The sequence below is a fragment of the Chironomus tepperi genome, unplaced genomic scaffold (assembly GCF_022539635.2).
Source record: "Chironomus tepperi strain 1889 unplaced genomic scaffold, CSIRO-AGI_Ctep_v1 contig_196, whole genome shotgun sequence".
NCBI classification, from domain to species: domain Eukaryota; kingdom Metazoa; phylum Arthropoda; class Insecta; order Diptera; family Chironomidae; genus Chironomus; species Chironomus tepperi.
This window is the reverse complement of record NW_027226318.1, coordinates 2,568,601-2,588,063: the sequence shown is the minus strand read 5'-3', so window position 1 is coordinate 2,588,063 and position 19,463 is coordinate 2,568,601. Positions and strand designations below refer to the sequence as shown.

The following is a 19,463-nucleotide window of genomic DNA, read 5'->3' as shown; positions in this document are numbered from 1 at the left end:
ACTCCACCAAGCATTCATTCTCAATTCCCCATTTCATTCAGTTTCATTTTAATTCTTTTTTTCCTTCGTTTTTATTCATTATATAATTTTTTTTTGCGAAATTAAAAAAGGAACGAGAATTCAGAAACTGAATGAACGTGTGTGTAAGAGAAAAAGAGAGACATTTGATTTGCCATTATGCAAATCCCATTAATCCGTCCGACTGGATTGGATCGTTAAAATTATTTTTAGAATTTTAAACAACAAAAAAATTTTATTGAAAGAAATTTTTAGATCAAAAATAAAAAAAAAATGTGAAAAATTTTCCTAAAATAATTATAAAGTTCGATGAGTAATTGAGGACGAGAAAATTGATTCTTGTCTAACACATGTCTATAAATAGTCAATAATGAATTTAAAAGTGCTAACAAATTTTAATGATAATAATTGATACACGAGACTAAATAACACCTTAATGTTGATGTAGCGAAGCTTTACTATTTTCAAAATATTTTTAATATAGCGTATCTAATTAAATTAGAGATCAACATCATTTTGAGAATCCTTCATAGATTAAATCAAAATAATCAAAAATTTACGTTTGGATGGATTTTGGCATATTATATTGTGGATCTTATAATAGCTAATGCATGTGCATATTCTATTGCAGTGCTGTTTAAACTTTTTTGAGCCACGACACACTTTGAATGTGGAAAATGCTTCGCGACACACTTTAGCTTGTTGTGCAACATTCCTGAGCTTGTTGTACGACACACCAGTGACACTGTTATATTGCATCACGACAATTATGATTTGACAATTTTGGAACTGCTTTCAAGTCCAAACATCTTACTAGACAGCCTCCCTGTCAATAATTACTGCATACCTACATTTACACTTAAATAATATTATACGTAGAATTTTTATCGCACGACAACCTTCAACATGCTTCAGATTTCTCACTTTTAGTATACATCAAGTTGAGGCGCCAGATATTTAATTGAGCAAGAAAAATTTGTTTAATTGATGCCAAAAATTTGACGCAGTTGACAACAGCTAATCAAGATTGACATTGTTTCGGGAAATCTCCATAGTCATGAAACTTCAATTTAATTTATACGACAGTAAATTCTTGATATTTCCCGATTACAATTTGTCATCTTGATATGGCGAGTCAAGAGACAACAAACTTGACTATATGAATGTGATTTACGCAAAGCTACAAGTAGCAATTTTACATAAAAGACTGTATATAAATGAATTATTCTCCAAATATGGGAAAGTATTTAAACATGGATGAATTATGTGACGAGATTCAATAAATATTTCCCATAGAGTTCAATAGAACCGAGAGAAAATGATAAATATTAAGGACACGACAATCTCGTGCGTCATTTTTTTAACGACATTACCGAAACGAGCTATAAAATTAGTTAAATTGATTAAATGTGTCCACATCAAGCAACAAACTTGAGTTCATAAATTGAACAGATGCCTCGCTAAAGTTTACCTTACACTTAATATGCGACAATAAAACAGCTTTTGTCTGCAGAAAAAAAAACACTAAATGATGTCTGTCTCGAAAGACTAATTTTTTATTTGTTAATTAAATTAACATATTATTAATAACACTGCTGTAAATTCTTATAATCATTTTACTCAAAATCAAAATATTCATAATTTATTGACTCATTTTCCCATAATATCACACATTTTACTGGATCTAACAGCTTTCAGCGGTGAATAGAAACAGGGATAATTAGGAAGTGGTGTCTATCAGATCGTTGAAGCTGGTTAAAGCTTGCTATTTGACGTTAAGTAAATTAAATGATGTTTATTGTTTGAAGATTGAAAACAGAGTAAACATTTGTTTGAAAGGGGCTTTCAACTGTGATAGGGGAAATCTACTCTAAAAGGGGAAGTTAACTTTTTGTAAACGGAAATCTAATTTAAATATTAAATGACCGTTGATATATTTAAGATTGCAAGACTATTTGTGTAGTTGGAACTAGTTGGAACCAAGTGTAAACATCTGGTTAGGAGCCATTTTCAAACGACTCCCATATCTAATAATTTACTCGATTCCCGCATTTTAAATTAAATTTTATTTCATTATTCCATCAAAATGTGTGAAATAAATGATTTCTTTTTTGTAACCTCTTCTTGTACCTCTAGCTTGTTCTTAATTCCATTTGAGTGATCATTTTATATATATTTTATATGAAAAGAAACCGAGAAAATAAGAGAATCGCGATTTAATGTGTCTTTAAAGACATTTCTGTATTTTAAGACACAACATTGTAGTGCCTTTGTGGTTTTTCAAGCTGTGCCCGCAAAAAGGTTTTCTTTTGCGCATCGTTTTGCAACTATTTTGAAATATAAATGCTGGATAAGCTAGTTGGGTGGCTGACCGACTAACAGATTTATTTGTTTGCCAATGTCTAAATGATTTTTTTGTTGATAACAATCAAGATTCCCAAGGCGTATCTTTTATTGCGATAAAATGAATTGATAAACAAAATTAATTTGACTGATTTTATTAGTTTAATTGGTTTATTTGCTTATTTACCTTTTCTGATGCTCGTCATGAGGTTCAGTGTTATAATAATAGAATTGAATATATATGGAGTATGAATCTAGATGATTCTGGGGGCGATTCTCTGTTTGTGATACGGCATGGTTTGTTATAGGTGCACCACTTGTATAGTATGGTATAGGAACATTATTGGTACGATGCAGTGGTACACCTGGTATGGCATAGCGACATTCCTGTAGCACGCCGAACCACCATCGGAAAAATCAGCCCCTGAAGTTGTTATTCTTAATTTCTCGGTAATTTACAATCGCGAATTGTATTAGATGGGTTGTCTGTATTTTATGGGTTGATAATATACTGTCTAATACAATTAGGGGTTTAAAAGTCAAAACTTAATTTGCTATGTTTTGAAAGATCAATTAAAATTTCTCTCGAAGCACGGAACCAGTACAACAACAAATCAGTTTAGACTCAATACAGGACCAGAGCTCATAGTCAATTCAGAATTTCTATGGACAAGTCTACTCCACTTCATACTTAATCCGAGCTCTAGAACAAACTTATGCGCTTTATCACCAAAAGCTCAATCAATCTCTTACTTTCTCCATTAAAAAAGGGGAAATAAGAAGAGGCATTAGCAATATGATATTTATCAGTGAATGAATGAAAAATCTGAGAAGTAGATTGATGTATGAAAAAGAATCTTATGTGAATTAACAGTCAAGTATTTAATCAGTCAACACAGCAACTATGTAGGTGGAATTGATAAAACGATTTGCACTGTCTTTAGCGCCATCAAAAATAAAATGTTTTTGGCTATCCGGCGACAAAGTTTAATAAAAATTATTGGAAATTTCACACACGGCAGATCTGTTTTTTTTTTTTTGCTATTTTTAATTCTCACCGCTAATAAAAACACAGCCATAAAGACCGAACAAATATTCAAATGGACAACATATAATTCCATTAGAAAATTAGCGCATCAGGTCTTCTTTTTTATTAGCACAAACGCAAAAAAAAGTTTTTTTTTATATATTGAGGCGCCTGAAATGAGAATTATCACAATTCTGATGAATGTCATATTACTATATGTGCATCAGTGTATTTGCTTGCTATATTATTCGCGTCAATGAGATGTGCTCTTGCCAATCACGTACATCACCATATACAAAATACTATTTTTGTAACAGACTTGATAAAGACGCGTATTTATTTTGCTGTCTCTCTATCTTTCCTCCCCATATCTCTTTCCATCTCACTTTCCATCTTCTTCCATATTTAATCTTTATGTGTATCTGTACAGCACAACAAAAAATGAGACTTTTTTTTTAACCAAAAAAGGTGTAAATGTCGGGACAGAAAGAAGAAATCAGGCCCCATAAATGCGAATCATATATTACCTACAATGGAGTTATTGCAATGCTCATGATTGTCATTACATCAATCCGTTTATGGCATGCTATATTGTATATAATATCATATATTGTAGCTCCTCCAGACCCTGACTGAATATGTTTGCAAAATTTATTTTCTCTTTTTTTTTTTGCTAATTTTCGTGCTGAATTATGTGCATGGTTTGTCATCTTTATGGATGACTGTCTGAGAAATTGGGTGATGATTAAATTAATACCGGTGGAATTCTTTGAATTTTGACTTTTTTCATAATTTTAGTCATAAATTCCATCGCTGTATCTGGTTATATCTGAAATATATTTTACTAGCATTATTAATAGGAACAGAAAGTGATGATCACTCATTTTGAGCTTCTTTCTAATTAAATTATGATGCATGAGATTTACTTTCATTTGACATGTGTCTAAGTAGATATGCAGCAATTTCCTAATGAGTTGAAAGTAGTTAAGTGTCTTTGTGGAGTAATTGGTATGACATTTGGTTAGAATTTGGTGTTGTTCTTCGAAGTTCATGAGTACAAATCCTATAATTTCTAAATATGGGCTAATCCAGTAGATTAGAAACTTCAGCGGTCCAATGACCGGGATTAAGACAATGTTGACCATTTGGACAACTTTGAATCAAGGAACAGGCGTGAAATAGAGTACAGGAAGAGATCCTTCGCATAAGTTTGGCCTTACAAATGAAATATTGATACCGCCCTAAAAAATGCCATTGACACAAGAGTTACATATTATATATTATATTATATATTGTTATACGACATTCCTGATTGAGCAACAGGACCACATTGTCACATCCCCTGAAAATTCTGCGCTTCCTTCATCCATTCAACCCTCTTCCTCATAACTTTCTCACGACTTTTTTTATAAATTTATATCGCAATGCCTACTTACTTACTTATACTATATGTGCGGGTTGTTGCTGCTCATATAGTCAATGGTTACATTTAATTAATCAACTTTTATCACTGTGAGATTTTAATTAATCATTATTATTTGTAGCAGACGCCTGTTATGCTATTTTTTTCCTTCTCTTGATCATTTTTTTGTTTCTTCATCTTGTGCATGTATTCTCTCTTCGTTTGTGAACAATATTCCTCCTGGCGCTTGACAAATTTGTGTCATTGAACTTATCGCAAAAACTATATACAGTCTGTGTCTCATGCGCTCTGTCGGTCATTGTGTAATTGAGTTTTGAGGTTTTTTATCTCTGCCTTTTTTTTATGTCTTCCATTGTTCTGTTTTCATCATTGTCATGTTGTGACAATTCTGATGATGAAAATTAATTCTGAAATATGTCAGAGTAATTTTTCATATTTCTGGAATGGCTGTAAGTTTTGAACTACTGTGTTGAGGAGCTGCCTAGCCTTTCACAGATTCATAAACATGCTGTACAATACATAAGACACCATTCACCATAATTGGACATAAAATTCATCAAAATTGAGGCTCATGATTGAGAATTCTCGAATTTCTGAGAAGAATAACAGTAATGATCTTCAGGGATCAGGCACATAAATATCCTCGCATATATAAATTCATAATAATTGGGAGTCAACCAAAAATCATAAATATCGTCCATTAAAATTCATGCTAAAAATTCACAGTAATTCACATAACTCACATGGAAGCTGCAAAGCAGCAAAGAAAACGAATTCTCACTGGCGTCACAATAATTTACAAATAAAAAATCACTTCTGCGGGACATTTTATGGTAATTGTTTTCACTTACTTAAGCAGTTTTATTTATAGAGTGAGAAAATGTTGTGCATTGTAGCCGAGCGAGTCATCAAAATAAATAAAAAAAATATTGTTAACATCCTAAATGACAAAATAACAGCACAACAAAAGGGAATATGAGATAATATTCAGTGGAGATGGTGAAAGATATAGGCACAAGCACCGCATGTAGCTTTACAGAAGAGAATTTATCTTAATAAAATTCACATTAAATTAAATATTGACACACTGAAACTGTCTCAAAATCACAATTTATCGTCCAAATATTTCGGCAAAATTGTCAAATTGATTCATTAAAATCGATTTCCATGAATATTCTACAAAAATGTTTGCATATGTTTTGCATAAATCTTCAATTCTTTCGATACCAAATCGCTCTCTTTGGTTGTACGATCGATATTTAAATAGTAGTATTGGCCACAGTCGCAGTTCACAAATATTTTTTACTTTGTGTTTTCATTTTCATCTTCTGTATCTTCTCGTGGTTGAATGATGTGATCAAGGCAGATGAATATTCAATTTTGGTGGCTGACTTATTACTGGACTTGACCTGGTGGCCAAAAAAATGGAAATGTTAACAGATGTAAATTATTCGTTTATGTATAGAAGCTTAAACTGTTTATCAATAAATCTGATTTTATCGTTTCGTTTAGATTATGAATGATCGTTGGTGACATCGGAAAGGATGACTGTCTTTTTAGGCAAATTCTTGAATTTTGATAATGTCATTGTTGTGTCGGGAAAGTGTAATTTGAAGTATCAAGTCAAAAATAGGTGAATCTGCCAGTGCGATAGCAAGACTTCTGTGACCGAGAAGTTAAGGAATAGACCTTAAATCTGTTTCACTCGTGGGTTTGATTCTCATCAAAGACCGATCTCTCAACCATATTCTATAAGTTGGCGTCGATATGACAAGGATTCGCACAATACACACGACATTACAGTCATGAATGGATACACTTGGGTCATAAAAGGTCAATAGCCTGCTTATAAGACAATTACAATGCCCAGATGCAATTGTCAACATGTATTCTCTCCCTAAGTGCATGTGTACTAACTTTTCTACAATATTTAAGCACCTGCAGTGTGCAAACTGTCAAGTGGATCATATCGTCTACAAAAACATTGAGTCTTTTGAACAGTAGTGGATTTTTCAAAATCTAAGTCAAACATCTTCAAACTCAATGAACTGTTTACTACGGTAGCTGATAAATATTGTTACTGATATACTACTCAAACATTGTAAATCACTCACATCCCCCGTCAAGATCTATGTCAATAAACATTGAAAATGCGCTGAAAAACTAATCAATAGCATCATTCCTACCAGTTCTTATTTTGGAATGAAAAGAAGAAATAAAGAAGAAAAACATATTAAAAAGATTTAAGTTTCGGCACTCTCTCGGCACATCCAATATGTATAAATATTATGTATACATATATGTATATATTAAATATGTATATTCTCAATATTCAATGCGCGCATATAAATTTGATTGGGAATTGATTAATTGAATGGAATCATAAATTTTCATTAATGAGATTTGCTTTGAAATTAAAGAACTGGCTACGATATTCGAATATGGTTTAGTGACTGACTTTTTCATCAATATAATTTTTTATGTGATAGAAAATCTATAAAAGCACCATAACTCGTGAAATCTTTTACGTAGCACGTATCTGATATTTATGCTACGTCAATATATATTTTATGTCTTTTTATAATGAAATACAAGAACAGACTATACACTTTACTACGTCAGTAATACTTCAGAGGTATGATAAAAATGTAGTAGCAGCTGATTTTTTAATTTTATAAATAGAATTACAAGCTGCAAAAATGCAATTCATGGTAAGAAGAAAATCTAATTGGCTATACTTCAAAAGAATTATTACAAATGGAAAATGTGAAGTATTCAGTTATGGGGAAACAATTAGATAGCATGCTTAATAGAAGATTTTGATTCATATTGATGAAGGCTTAGGTACTTGAAGGGGAAATCATCTGGGATAGAGGAAGGTAAGACAATATTATTCCATGCGAATTTTGGACTACCTTGAACTACTCTATCTGGAGTCGTGGTCAGTGGCGTAGCCAGGAAGACCTTTATCTCACATCCATCTGTGCCTGATTTGTTCTATTTGGAGGTGTGTCTCAGTACAAAGTTTAAGAATTGCTATGCATAATAATTTAGTGATTTGCTTTTGATGAGAATCGAACCCACGTGACATGAGTGGTCCATACTCAAAATAGTTACGAATTACCGTCTTGTTGCTTAAACCACTGCAATCTTACCCTTATCAATGACATATTTATAAATATAAAGATCGATATTATGTCCTAGATTTCAATCTATTCCAACAATACTCTTGGGCTTTAGCAACTATGTATGATACCACATTGATCTGAACATCCAACATTTTATGTTCATACCTAATAAGTAGTATTTCTATAAAGATTTTTCTAATGAAAAAGGTTTTTCACACAAGAATAAAATTCTAGACTGTGAGTAGTATTGCCATAATGAAAAATTTACGTCAATTGCTAATGCGTCAAGTGCTAATGGAAAAATTGTGATTTAAAAATTTATATCTTCTCATCATCGGCATCAACTTTGAGTTGAAAAAAAAAAATAAGTAATTTTTTAGCGAGCATGTAAACTTCCATTTATTTCTTCATCTTTCTGCATACTGAATAATTGACAATTGTCACATGACAAATTGCTCAGCAAATCTTTTTGCTTGAAACATAAAGTGATGAAATATACGCGACACGTGGTCTGTTTTCTTCTCATTCTCTAATGTCTCTTTGCTGCTTCATATGTATGTACATTTCCATGTACTTTTAAAGTAATAATCAGCATCAAATATCGCTTAAAATAGCAAACAATATTTCAATCCTGGTTGACTGCAGGTTAATAATCATTACCATTATAATGACTTTCATGCCTTCCTCAATAAAAAAATATAAGATGTGTGAAAAAAGTGCAAAATTACATTTTAATTCAACGACTGTAAGGTAAGACTGTAAGATGAAGATGCATTTTTCAAAGCAGTGCATTAAATCATAATAATTTTTTTTACTTCTCTCATTTAAACAGCAGACGACGCATTAATTTGCAACACATTAACGAAACAATTTTTATATCTCGTAGCTCGCTTGAGGTATCAGGTAATAGGAGTTCTGAGGGTTTGGAGAAGATTGGAGGCTTAATGTTCGATTTGATCCTATATGTTGGAGTAGCAATTCCGAATAGCATAACTCGGGAAATTGATACAGAATCCGGCCACATGTCAGAGTCACAGCGATGTGTCACAACGATGTGTCTCTGACATGGTGTCGGCTTTTGTACCGAGTCAGAGTCATGTCGACCAAGAGAATGAGCTTTGAATGAAACTGGCTTTTACTATTCGATAGCATTTGGGTACTGAAAGTCATGCTTGCTTTTAAATGCAAAGCACAAATTTTCATCCTAATGCCATGCGGCATGTCACGTATCCGAAATCGTATTCCCTAATCGTCATAAGCATGAATGTAAATTGTATGTATGCAATGGCATTTAATTAAAGCGCCGAGTGAATTAAAGAAACGATATGTAAAAGAGAAATAAAATAAATGATGGCACACTATACGTAATTGTGAGTCAAGCGTGTTATATGCAATGTGTTTATAGAACAAATTCGCTATTTTGAATAAATCGAGTAGTAAGAATGAGAGAGAAATGAAGTTAAGAAGAAGCAAATAGAGATAAATCGCGTCAATTGATGACAAAAGTGTTTGTAAGCAATAACAGCAGCAACAAGCAAAAAACGATACAAATGAGAATATTCAATTTCAGATGTGCACAACGAGGAATCTAGAATGTTTCTTCTTTTTGTTCTTTCTCCTTTCGTCTTCTTTTATTTCATTTTATTTCACTCATTTAACACCGTTTTCGTCGCTCAATTTATTTAACACATCTGATTCTGTTCACACAAAAAAAAAACCTCACACACAAATGACTGTATTGATAATGCTCATCTACATCCACAAGTTATACAATTTTGCGATATATCACGAGAAAGACGAGAGAATGAGTTGAGGTAGCTATGCAAAGCACTCTAAAATGAGATATTTATTTTTTTTCTTCTCTTTTTTGAAAAATGTTCCTACATATGATGAGGAATGAGAAATAGATAAAAATGCATTTTTAATGTGAGTGTATGAATTAGAACTTCGGGGGATTATGATGTCATTTTGGGACTAGTAAGGTGTCTTGATTTTATTATGGAATTTGTATTTGATTGTACAATGTAGAGAGGCTAATGACCATCTTAATAGGGGTCGATGGCCTGCAGTTTGTGCTAGGGATGTGAAATGTTAGTATTTGTTTTCATTTGTTTGTGCTGACTTCTGTTAGAATATGCAACGGTCGTTTAATGTTTGAATTATGATTGTTAATAGAATAAGTTGATTTTCCCCTTTTAAAGTTGTTTTTCCCTGCATTCAGTTTGTTTTTGAATTTAAAAGAGTAAACATCATAGTAATCATAGTAATTAAATTAAATTAGTCTGGAAGTTGTTTAATTAAACGTATTAATAAATTACATCGTGCTCAACAACAGCAACTTGCAACAGTTAATCATTTGGAATCAAGTTCATCAAATAATTCAATTTTTGAGATGCTAAGTGTAAGATTTAAGAATAAAATCGAAGAAAAGCCATGGATCTTCAATTTGGAACTGGTAAGTCATTAAGAACCACAGCATTAGATTATTACATATAGATCTCATAACTCGATTAGATTCAAAATTAAGAAAGGTCATAAATACAGAAAATGCGTCTTTAATTCCCAAACGAATCTAAGCTACAACTTTAAGTTTCTTCTTTCATTTCTGTGTCTCTTATTATTATAAAGAAATTCTTTTTATCTCGATATGTAACACATACTGTTGTTATGGTGATATTTCCATTTCCATATGCTTATTTTGCTTTTGCTTTAAAATTTATTTATAAAACAAAGAATGAGAACAAATTCTTAGAAGAATCGGGTCGATTATTGATTATGTAGAAATTCATTCAATGTTATGTGAAATAAAGGTAAAAACAAAAAAAAAAAAAAAATCGCAAGTGGAATTCTGATGAGAGATGGACTTAAAATGGCTTGTGGAATTTCAATAGGTGGAGAAGCAACAGATAGGAATTAAAATGGAAATGAATATGCAGCATGGTGGTCTTTTTCAAATGAAATGCCTGTTGTAAAGAAGTAAGGAAGGTGACTGGAAATTAGTTTAGTTAATTAAAATCATGTTTGCAACAATGTAAGATCCAGTTGGTCTTTCTATTCATAAACATTGAAGCTAATTGTATAGTCATTAGAGTCAATAAAACTAAGATATTATGATCCAATTAGATCTGACAAAATTATGACATGTAGATTGTCTGTAAAGCAATTAGCAAGGTAAGACATTAATGAAGATATCATATGTTGAATGTTACAAGGAAAATTAGTTTCAGTTAGCGGTTTTTGCGATGTAATGGACTAATCAAAATAGTCTTCGTGACGTAAAATTGTGAATGTAAATAGAGTTGTAGGGAAGTTCATGTTAATTAATAGTCATGGATTTGTGAAATTCCAAAATAATATGGTACAAATCGGTTTTTGGTTGGTTTCGGCTAAGAAACACGTGCTTGCACTTCCAGCACTTTAGATGCGAAGATCTGCTATTTTGGCCTGTACCTCACAGGCTGTCCAAAGCTGTAGACCTGAAATTGCAGTAAGGGTAGAGTGGCATAGACCATCAGAGTATATCTGGTCCCTAAAACAAGTCTTTAGATTCCAAACCTCAAAACCAATCATCATTTGCATTTGCAAGGGATGACCAAAAACCAATTTATGGACGTCACTTACGAACAAACTCAATAAAATCGAGCTAATTAATCACTCTAAAATTCACAAAAGAAAAACTAATTAATTATTAAACTTTGTAGCTTGAACGGTCAAGAAATTCATCCAATAGACCTTCACATCCTGTCTCCCAGTCGACAGGATGTTCATTTCATTTCTCACTTCTAATAGCCACACTAAATAAAAATCAAATTTAATATCTGACTGAAATCGCATTAACGACTCATCAAGCCTTAAAAATTTTATTCAATTAAATTCATAAAATATTGTGCAGAAAAAAAAGTCATTAAATGAGCATGAAATGATTCGGTGCTAATGCATAAAAAAAATTCCTCGTAATCATTAAGGCATAAATGAAAAATGATGCATGCACGAAACCACGTGGAAATGTCAATTAGCAAGTCCACATAAATCCGACAATCGTTTCTTCTGCACAACATTGCAATTTCTTTCACAACTCATTCACACATTATTATGTGTATTTACGTACATATTGTATTCTCATTATTTTTTACGATTTGTACTTATCCGACATTAAGAATGTATGTAAAGACCGAAAAGTCGTTTCGCGAAATGAAATAAAAAAGGGGAAGAAAAGCAACAAAAAATAAAAAATAAAAAGAGCACAGAGTGTAAATGAGCAATTAGTATAGAGAGTACATCACATGATCATTACTTCAATGAAAGAAATTCTTTTCTTGCATTCATCGTGAGATGCCTTTAGAAGAAAAATCGAAGAAAATGAAATGAAAAAAAGTCAGTTTGACGTTCGAATAAAGTTGGATTTGATGTAGTCGGAGGGATGAAGAATAAGGCGCATATTGAGGGAACTTATTCAATAAGAGGCTGTCAAATAAGGAAACTAGAGGTTAAGGGAATGATCTGACAAAGGCATTGAAAACAAGGAGGGTCAAGGGCTGTGTGACAAACCAAGGAAATTTCATATAAGAATCTAAAAGCCGTGATTTTTGAAAAGTTGTGGTCAATCAAACTGATCAATTGTACAATTTTTGCATTCTAATCAGAAGTAACGATGTTGTCATTGTATAGATCTTTAAGGCCTGTTTTAACGACAAATAATAAGGGCTTCCGAATATTGCTTGTACCCTTACTTCTACAGACTGTCGTGTAGATCCTTTTCGTGTATTAAGTATATGATTATCTGTAGCGTCATTTGACTAATATGTACATTCTAAGTATTTTAAAGATATAAAGAGGATTCCTTAGGAATAAGTAGACAACACTAAGGGCTATACTCAAAAAATGCAGCTAAAACCTTGAGACTGTTGTTGATGAGATGTATTTAATTAGCCTGTCATAAAATATTGCGGATCTTAATCTTCGCAGTCATCATGTATCATTCAATAAATGACTAAAAAGTACCATAAAACAGACAGCCAGATAAATCATCAGACAAAATATGAAAGCAGCCGAGAAAATTTTGATAAAGTGCGCTCCGAAAACAGAAATGAGATTGTCTTTTTATTTTCAGTCAAAGAAGAGCAATCGTGAAAAGGCCATTTGCGCGACGATACGATCATTTCAGTTTTTTTTTTATTTTATTTTATTTTTCTTAAAGATTTTTCCAAAAGAAAGAAAAAAAAAGTAGTATATAAATATATAATTTATCGCGTTCTCTCGAGTCCGTCCCGCAGTAAAAAGAAGAAAATCTTTTCTTGATTCCTCCGTCATAATTTTTTTTTACATAATCGCTTGTGTTTTTTTAATACTTCGAAATTCTAATTTTAAACCACCAAAGTGATTGAAAATTTGCATTTTTGAATATAAAAGAACCAATAATAATAAATAATAATAAAAAATAGTGTGAAAGTAAAAGGAATTTTTGCAAAAAAAAGACAGCGCGACGTACGTCGTCCAAGGTGAGAGGCGAAGAGATGCGAAAAATGTATGAAGAAGAACTTGAAAATTTTTTTTCATTCATGACCACAATTTGTACGACAAAAAATCAGTTGCGTATACGCAAAAGAAAAATTAAGAGTAAGAAGATGTAAAGCAAAAAGGCTGAAAAAATTTTTCACGATCGACATTACAAGACAAGACAAAAAAGAAATGAAGAACGTCCCTTTTCCCATGGTTGTCTTCTCACGCAATATTTTTTTTTATCTGTGCGATACCAATACCAACCCTCATACAGATACAGTGAGATTACTCTGATCAGAGACACAGACACAGGAGAGAAAGCGCATTCAAAAGAAAAATATTTATTCTCTCTCACTCACTCAAAATCCACATCTCATTACTGCTTGTTGCTTGTTGTGTGTTTATTTTTAAGTATAAAAATATATAGCATGAAGCAGAGAAGAAAAATAAATGAAAAACATCGCTAGAAAGATGATGAAAAATAACAAGAAAAAGAATAACCGCAATTTTAAGCTAAAAATAGAGTGCGCGACGTTTCTGTCCGTCTGAAATAGTTTTTTTTTTTCATATATATTTGGACCCTTTTCTGATCAGATTTAAAAAGCAACAAACAGCATGTGAGATACTTGAGGGATTATTTATTAATGTTGTATGTCAACTTGGAATGAATTTATATTAAAGGCTCGGTAGCATAGTGGTTCAGTAGAGCTAGTCATTGCGACACGCACATACGAATCATGGGTTCGTGACTCAACAGTGACAACCTGTTGCTTTTTTGAGTAATATTTACATAGCAATAAAGCTCATAGACTCTCTTAGTCTTTTCAAGTTTACTTGTTGAAATCTCATCCCTAGTGGTTAGTTCGAATCCTATTAGAATTGCTGGATATCAATCTAACTAAACAGATTCTTGATTAGGCTTCCAGACATGATCTATTAATTGAGATTTGAATTGGCAACTTAGGTTGATTTGATAATCCAGTAGTTGGAGACCCAAAAGTCATCACTAGGAGGAGGTAGTTGGGAGTCAATGAATCAACCCCCGTTGGGTGACCACAAACCCTCCAACTCAAACTCCTCAAAGAATGACACCAAATTAGAAGAATTCAGGCTTTTGATTGACACTATATGCAAATAACCCTCAAAACATTGATGTAGCAAAATTTCAAGAAATATTAGACGGTATAGATTAGAGATAATTAACACCTCGACAAATATTCTCACACATATTCAGACGAAATTCCGATTAACCGTCATTTTTTCATTAACATGATCTTCATAATTATGCCATGCATTTTATTTGCTTATATAATTGAGTCGCATTTTGTTTATAATCAATGTTTCTTTTTCGGTATTCCTTTCGTCTCGTGAAAGCTTTTCTTTTATCATGTTCATATTTGCCTATATATCTGGCATGATAATTGTTATAATTAAAATCTACTTAAGCTTATTTGATTGACTAATAAAGGTGTAAATAATTAAGTATGTTTGTAAAATGAATCAGAAATGGAGATTACAGTTAGAGCTTTAGTTGATTCCTATTGGAGTCTTCTTACCTGGGTATTTAAATTTATGAATCTTTAAAAAACTAAGCAAAACATTGCACATTTTAAACTTTTTGAAATTTTCAACTTTAAAATGTGACTTTAAAAATTTGCAAATGAAATTGTATATTTTCGAAAAAATTAAATTAAACTTTTTGATTTTAAATCTAAATTAAAATTTTAAATTTCATGACATTCTAAATTAGAAAACTTTCAAGAATTTCAAATTTAATAATTAAAATCTCTTAAAAATTTTAAATTTAACAATTTATTTTGGAAATTCTTAATTTTATTTGACAAACTTGAATATGCCGGCATAAAAGAGTTGTTGAATCTTTTGTTGGATTTTATGAGTCAAAATAAACTGTTTATTACCTTAAAGTATTTTAATACATTTCATAAATTTTCATAAAATAAACATTTCAGGAACAAATCTATTTAAATATACGTAAAAATTATTTTGATCCTGAATTCCATATGGATTTTTGAGTAAAATTTACATAATTATCGGGAAATTCCGGAATTATTGCTCTCTTTATATTTTGCTACCTGTAGTTTGCTTATAGAAGTTTAGCGAGATATTCAGTAAATAGGTATGATTAAAGAGGTGTTATGATAATGCATAAATAGCCTGTCTTGTCATTTTGCAACTTTATCCAATTTATTGAATTTTTAAAATCTGAATTCCCATTAAAATTTATATTTTCAACTTGAAAGTCTATTAAATTTCCAATAATTATGACTTGAAATATAGCAACAATTGAGGGAATTTGAGAAATGCAATCAAGGCACAACTCAATTATATCTTTGAGGGGCTTGTCGATGTATATGAAACCCACAAATTTTTGTGCAAATTTTAATTTTTTTATTAAACCTACGTCAATTACCTCTCAAAAAGCAATAACATTTGTTAAAATGATTACAAAAATTTCTTTCAAATGCCATAAAGCTTAAGCCGCAAAAGAAAATTTTAACTCTGTAAGAATTAGTCATCATGCCATCAAAATTTCATCAGATTTCATATGCCTATAAATTTTAAGGAAAATATTTGATAGTAAAAAATCTTCTACCATACCTTATGCATTAAAATAGAATGGCTAGACATCGTATTCGTAGAAAAAAATTTATGACCCGTGCTAAAGTTTTCAAAAATTTCTTTAAAAATCATAATTTAATCCCGTAAATTAACTGTATTATAATCCATGTTATTCATATTATATGTCTTCATAAAAAATATTTTCCTCAAGTCTTTCAATCCTTTCAGTCAACAATATATAAAAAATCATTTTTTTACATTCTTGCATCATGCAGCACAAAAAAATATATAATTTTTTTTTTATCGTCCGCACTCATTTTTAAAATAAAAAAAGAAAGATTGAAAATGACAGAAAATGAAAATGTTTTTCCTTTAAAACATTCAGCCATAATAATTGTCCATTGAGACTGTCGCGAGCAGTTATTGTGAAAAAATGAAAAGATCATCAAAAAGTATTTTTTATTGCAGACAACATAAGAAATCGCGACGATCGCGAGTAGAAGTGAAAATGCTCATTTTTTCATGAAAACGAATGAAATCAAATAAAAGAAGAAGAAGAAGAAGAAGAAGTGAAAAATTGCGAATCTCGAGGTGTTGTCGTCGTCGTCTGAGAAGAGTTTCAGTGCGATTTTTGTCATTTACGACTGTATATCGAAGATTAGTAGTGTGTAGATTTTTTTTTATTATTTTGTACGCTTGAGTTGCAATTCCGAAAAAAAAAATTTTTAATTGAAAACGAAATTCCGTCCCCGATCGATATGCCAGTGTGTGTCAATGTGCATGCAATTTATCTGGAAATTTTATTAGGAAAAACCTAGAATCGCGAGGTAGCAAAAAAAGATCAAATATTATCTTAACTCTGCCATATGTGTATGAGTGGAAATTCCCAAAAGGACGAGAACTACGAAAAAGTGAGTAATGGGAGCATGGGATACTATAAAATAGTTTGAATTCATCTAATGATGAAAAATTCTCTCTCTCTCTCACTCTCACGAGGCACATTTGACTCTCTTGAATCGCAATTTTTTTTTTTGCATACATGCATGATGTCTATGTGTGTATGTGTGTAGGCATTAGATTATTATTTCTAAAAAAGCTCTCTAAAATATGCGCTTCATCTTCTTCTTTTTTCCTTCCTTTTTTTCATCACGATTCTTAGTGAGAAGAACTTACTGTCTTTTTAATATTCACATCACATAACAATACATACACACTCATACAAGTGCATTCATGTGTATGATCAAACAGAGCGGAGAAGAAAAAAAAAGCCGAAGATGCGTATTTCTCAAATACACACATACACATGTGACCTGATCGTATATTACAAAGACACCATGAAAGAGAGTCTCACTCTGTACTGAGTATAGAAAATAAAAAAATAAAATAAGCAAGACTTTTTGCTACAACTTTGCCTCACAGTATTTCATTCTTTAAAAATTAGCCGTGAAATAAGCACCGTAGTTGCGCGCGCCTTTTAATTATTATTATTGAAAAAAAAAGTTATTTTCGAGGATTTTTTTTTATATTTTGATTTGAACATTTTTTAATTAATTTAAAGGAACTTGAGTTGTGGTCGATGTTGAATTTTGCATAAAACGAAAATTCCGAATTGCATATTTAATTTGTGTCTTATTTGCGAGTCTTGCGGATTTTTTTTTCTTTTCCGCATTGAGTATAAAAATCTATATAGTGTGTGCATACAAGATATATATATAAAATTAAAAAAAAAAAAAATAGTGTGAAGATCGTCAGTTTACATTAAAAATAGTTTTTCATATTTCTTTTCTTTTGTACACCCCGTCGTGTGTCGTTCAGGAAAAATCGACAACGATTCTGTGAAAAGTCGCAGCGAAAAAGGAAGGAAAACAAAAATAAGAGAAAATAGAGTCAATTTAATTACAGTTTGTTATTTTTTTGGGGTGAATTATTCAACCTGATCGTTTGTCGCTAAAGTAAATAAAGTGCAACAACACAAATGTGTATAAGTTTAATTGATAAAATGAAAGTTACATAAAACAAGAAGTTTAAATAGCCCCAGCAAAACCGAAGCAAATATCCATAAAGGAGAGAAACAGCAACAACACACAAAAAAAAGAGCTTAAAACTTGCTTTCTTGTGCGCATATTTTGCACATTTTTATTGCAATTTGCAATTTGCAGTTGTGTATTTTTTTTTTATTTTTCCTGCATTAATCACTTGCAATCATCATTTGTGTATTACATGCAGTAAATGTATATACAAATATTTTTTTTGAGAGTGTCTACCTCACAATTGTGAATGAGTGACAATGATGATTTACAAGTCAAAATCATTAAATTATAATCTGATAAATATGATACATGAACACAACAAGTATCTGATTAGCTCATTTGACAGAAAATAGAAAAAGAAAAACTGAAGAACCACCAAAAAAAAAATATATAAAGTGACCAAAAAAAAAATCAAGTGATCCAAAAAAAATCAGCCGCAGTGTAAAGTGAATGAAAATAAAAAGGCAAAAAGTAGAGAAAAAAAAATATCATATCTAATCACAAATATATATATAAAAGGAAAACACAAACATTGCCTGAGATAAAAAATAAATAAAAATAAAGTGAGAAGTGTGACAATTCAGTGAAAATAAACTTTCAAAGTTCCTCACAGTATTTCCAATAAAATTTAAAAGTTCGAATTTCAAATTTAAGTGCAAAAAATTAAATATAAAGTGATAGAAAAGATGGCAAGCTTAACAAGACTTATCAGAATGCTCTTCATGCTCCTCATCATAGGATTAGCAACATGTGCACGATCAAAATCACCATTGATCGTTGAAGATGAAGGCAATCGACGAAATAGACCAGCAGGTAAGTTTATCTTAATATTAAAATCTCTCGAAAAAAATACAAATCTAAAGCTGAAAATAACAAGAAGAATCAGGCAACAATAAAAAGCGCACAGTTCTTAGATGCTGTTTCTTCCATTCGATCGCTCGAACGAAGATGATTCTTATATTTGCAATGGTCAATAAAAAAATTCATGTCTCTCTCTCGCTCACCATATTCGCTAATCAGTAAATCTCCTTTCATATATATACATATATTCTAATGGTAAAGCCCAAATGAATGTGTATATATAAAAATAGCCATCACAGCAGCAACAGCACTACATTGATTTCATAAAAAACAGAGTCTGTGATCAGCCAAAAAACCGGCTGTGTTTTTTTTTCTGCTGCTTTTGTTTTGCCTTTTTTCCGTGGGAAATTTTTTTTCAACCCATGAAGAGAGCGCAAAGAAGAAAAAATAAACTCTTCCGAATTTTGAATGAAGTCTAAGACAGAAATATGAATGATCTTTTTTGCGATTACTGCTCGTTGCTTGTTTGCTTCAACAAGGATTTTTTTGTTTAATTCTCATCCAAAAAAACTTCAGATAAAAATCTTCTCAGCTTATTTTGTATGATTTTCATT

At 31.3% G+C, this 19,463-nt stretch overlaps 1 protein-coding gene across 4 annotated transcripts in view; it reads left to right on the top strand.

Annotated features, from left to right (window-relative positions):
- Nucleotides 1-13,063: 13,063 nt before the first annotated feature.
- The window catches only part of sog (short gastrulation), a 70,526-nt gene continuing 64,126 nt past the window's right edge, over nt 13,064-19,463 (top strand). Inside the window, exons 1-2 of one of the 4 annotated variants that reach the window (XM_070639616.1) lie at nt 13,064-13,437; nt 17,834-18,861. In XM_070639616.1, coding sequence (XP_070495717.1) covers nt 18,735-18,861 — 127 coding nt within the window. In that variant the 5' untranslated portion in view covers nt 13,064-13,437; nt 17,834-18,734. Of the gene's footprint in view, nt 13,438-16,647; nt 16,930-17,708; nt 18,862-19,463 lie in introns of those variants that run through there. The other 3 variants (XM_070639614.1, XM_070639615.1, XM_070639617.1) reach the window with 3 other exon arrangements.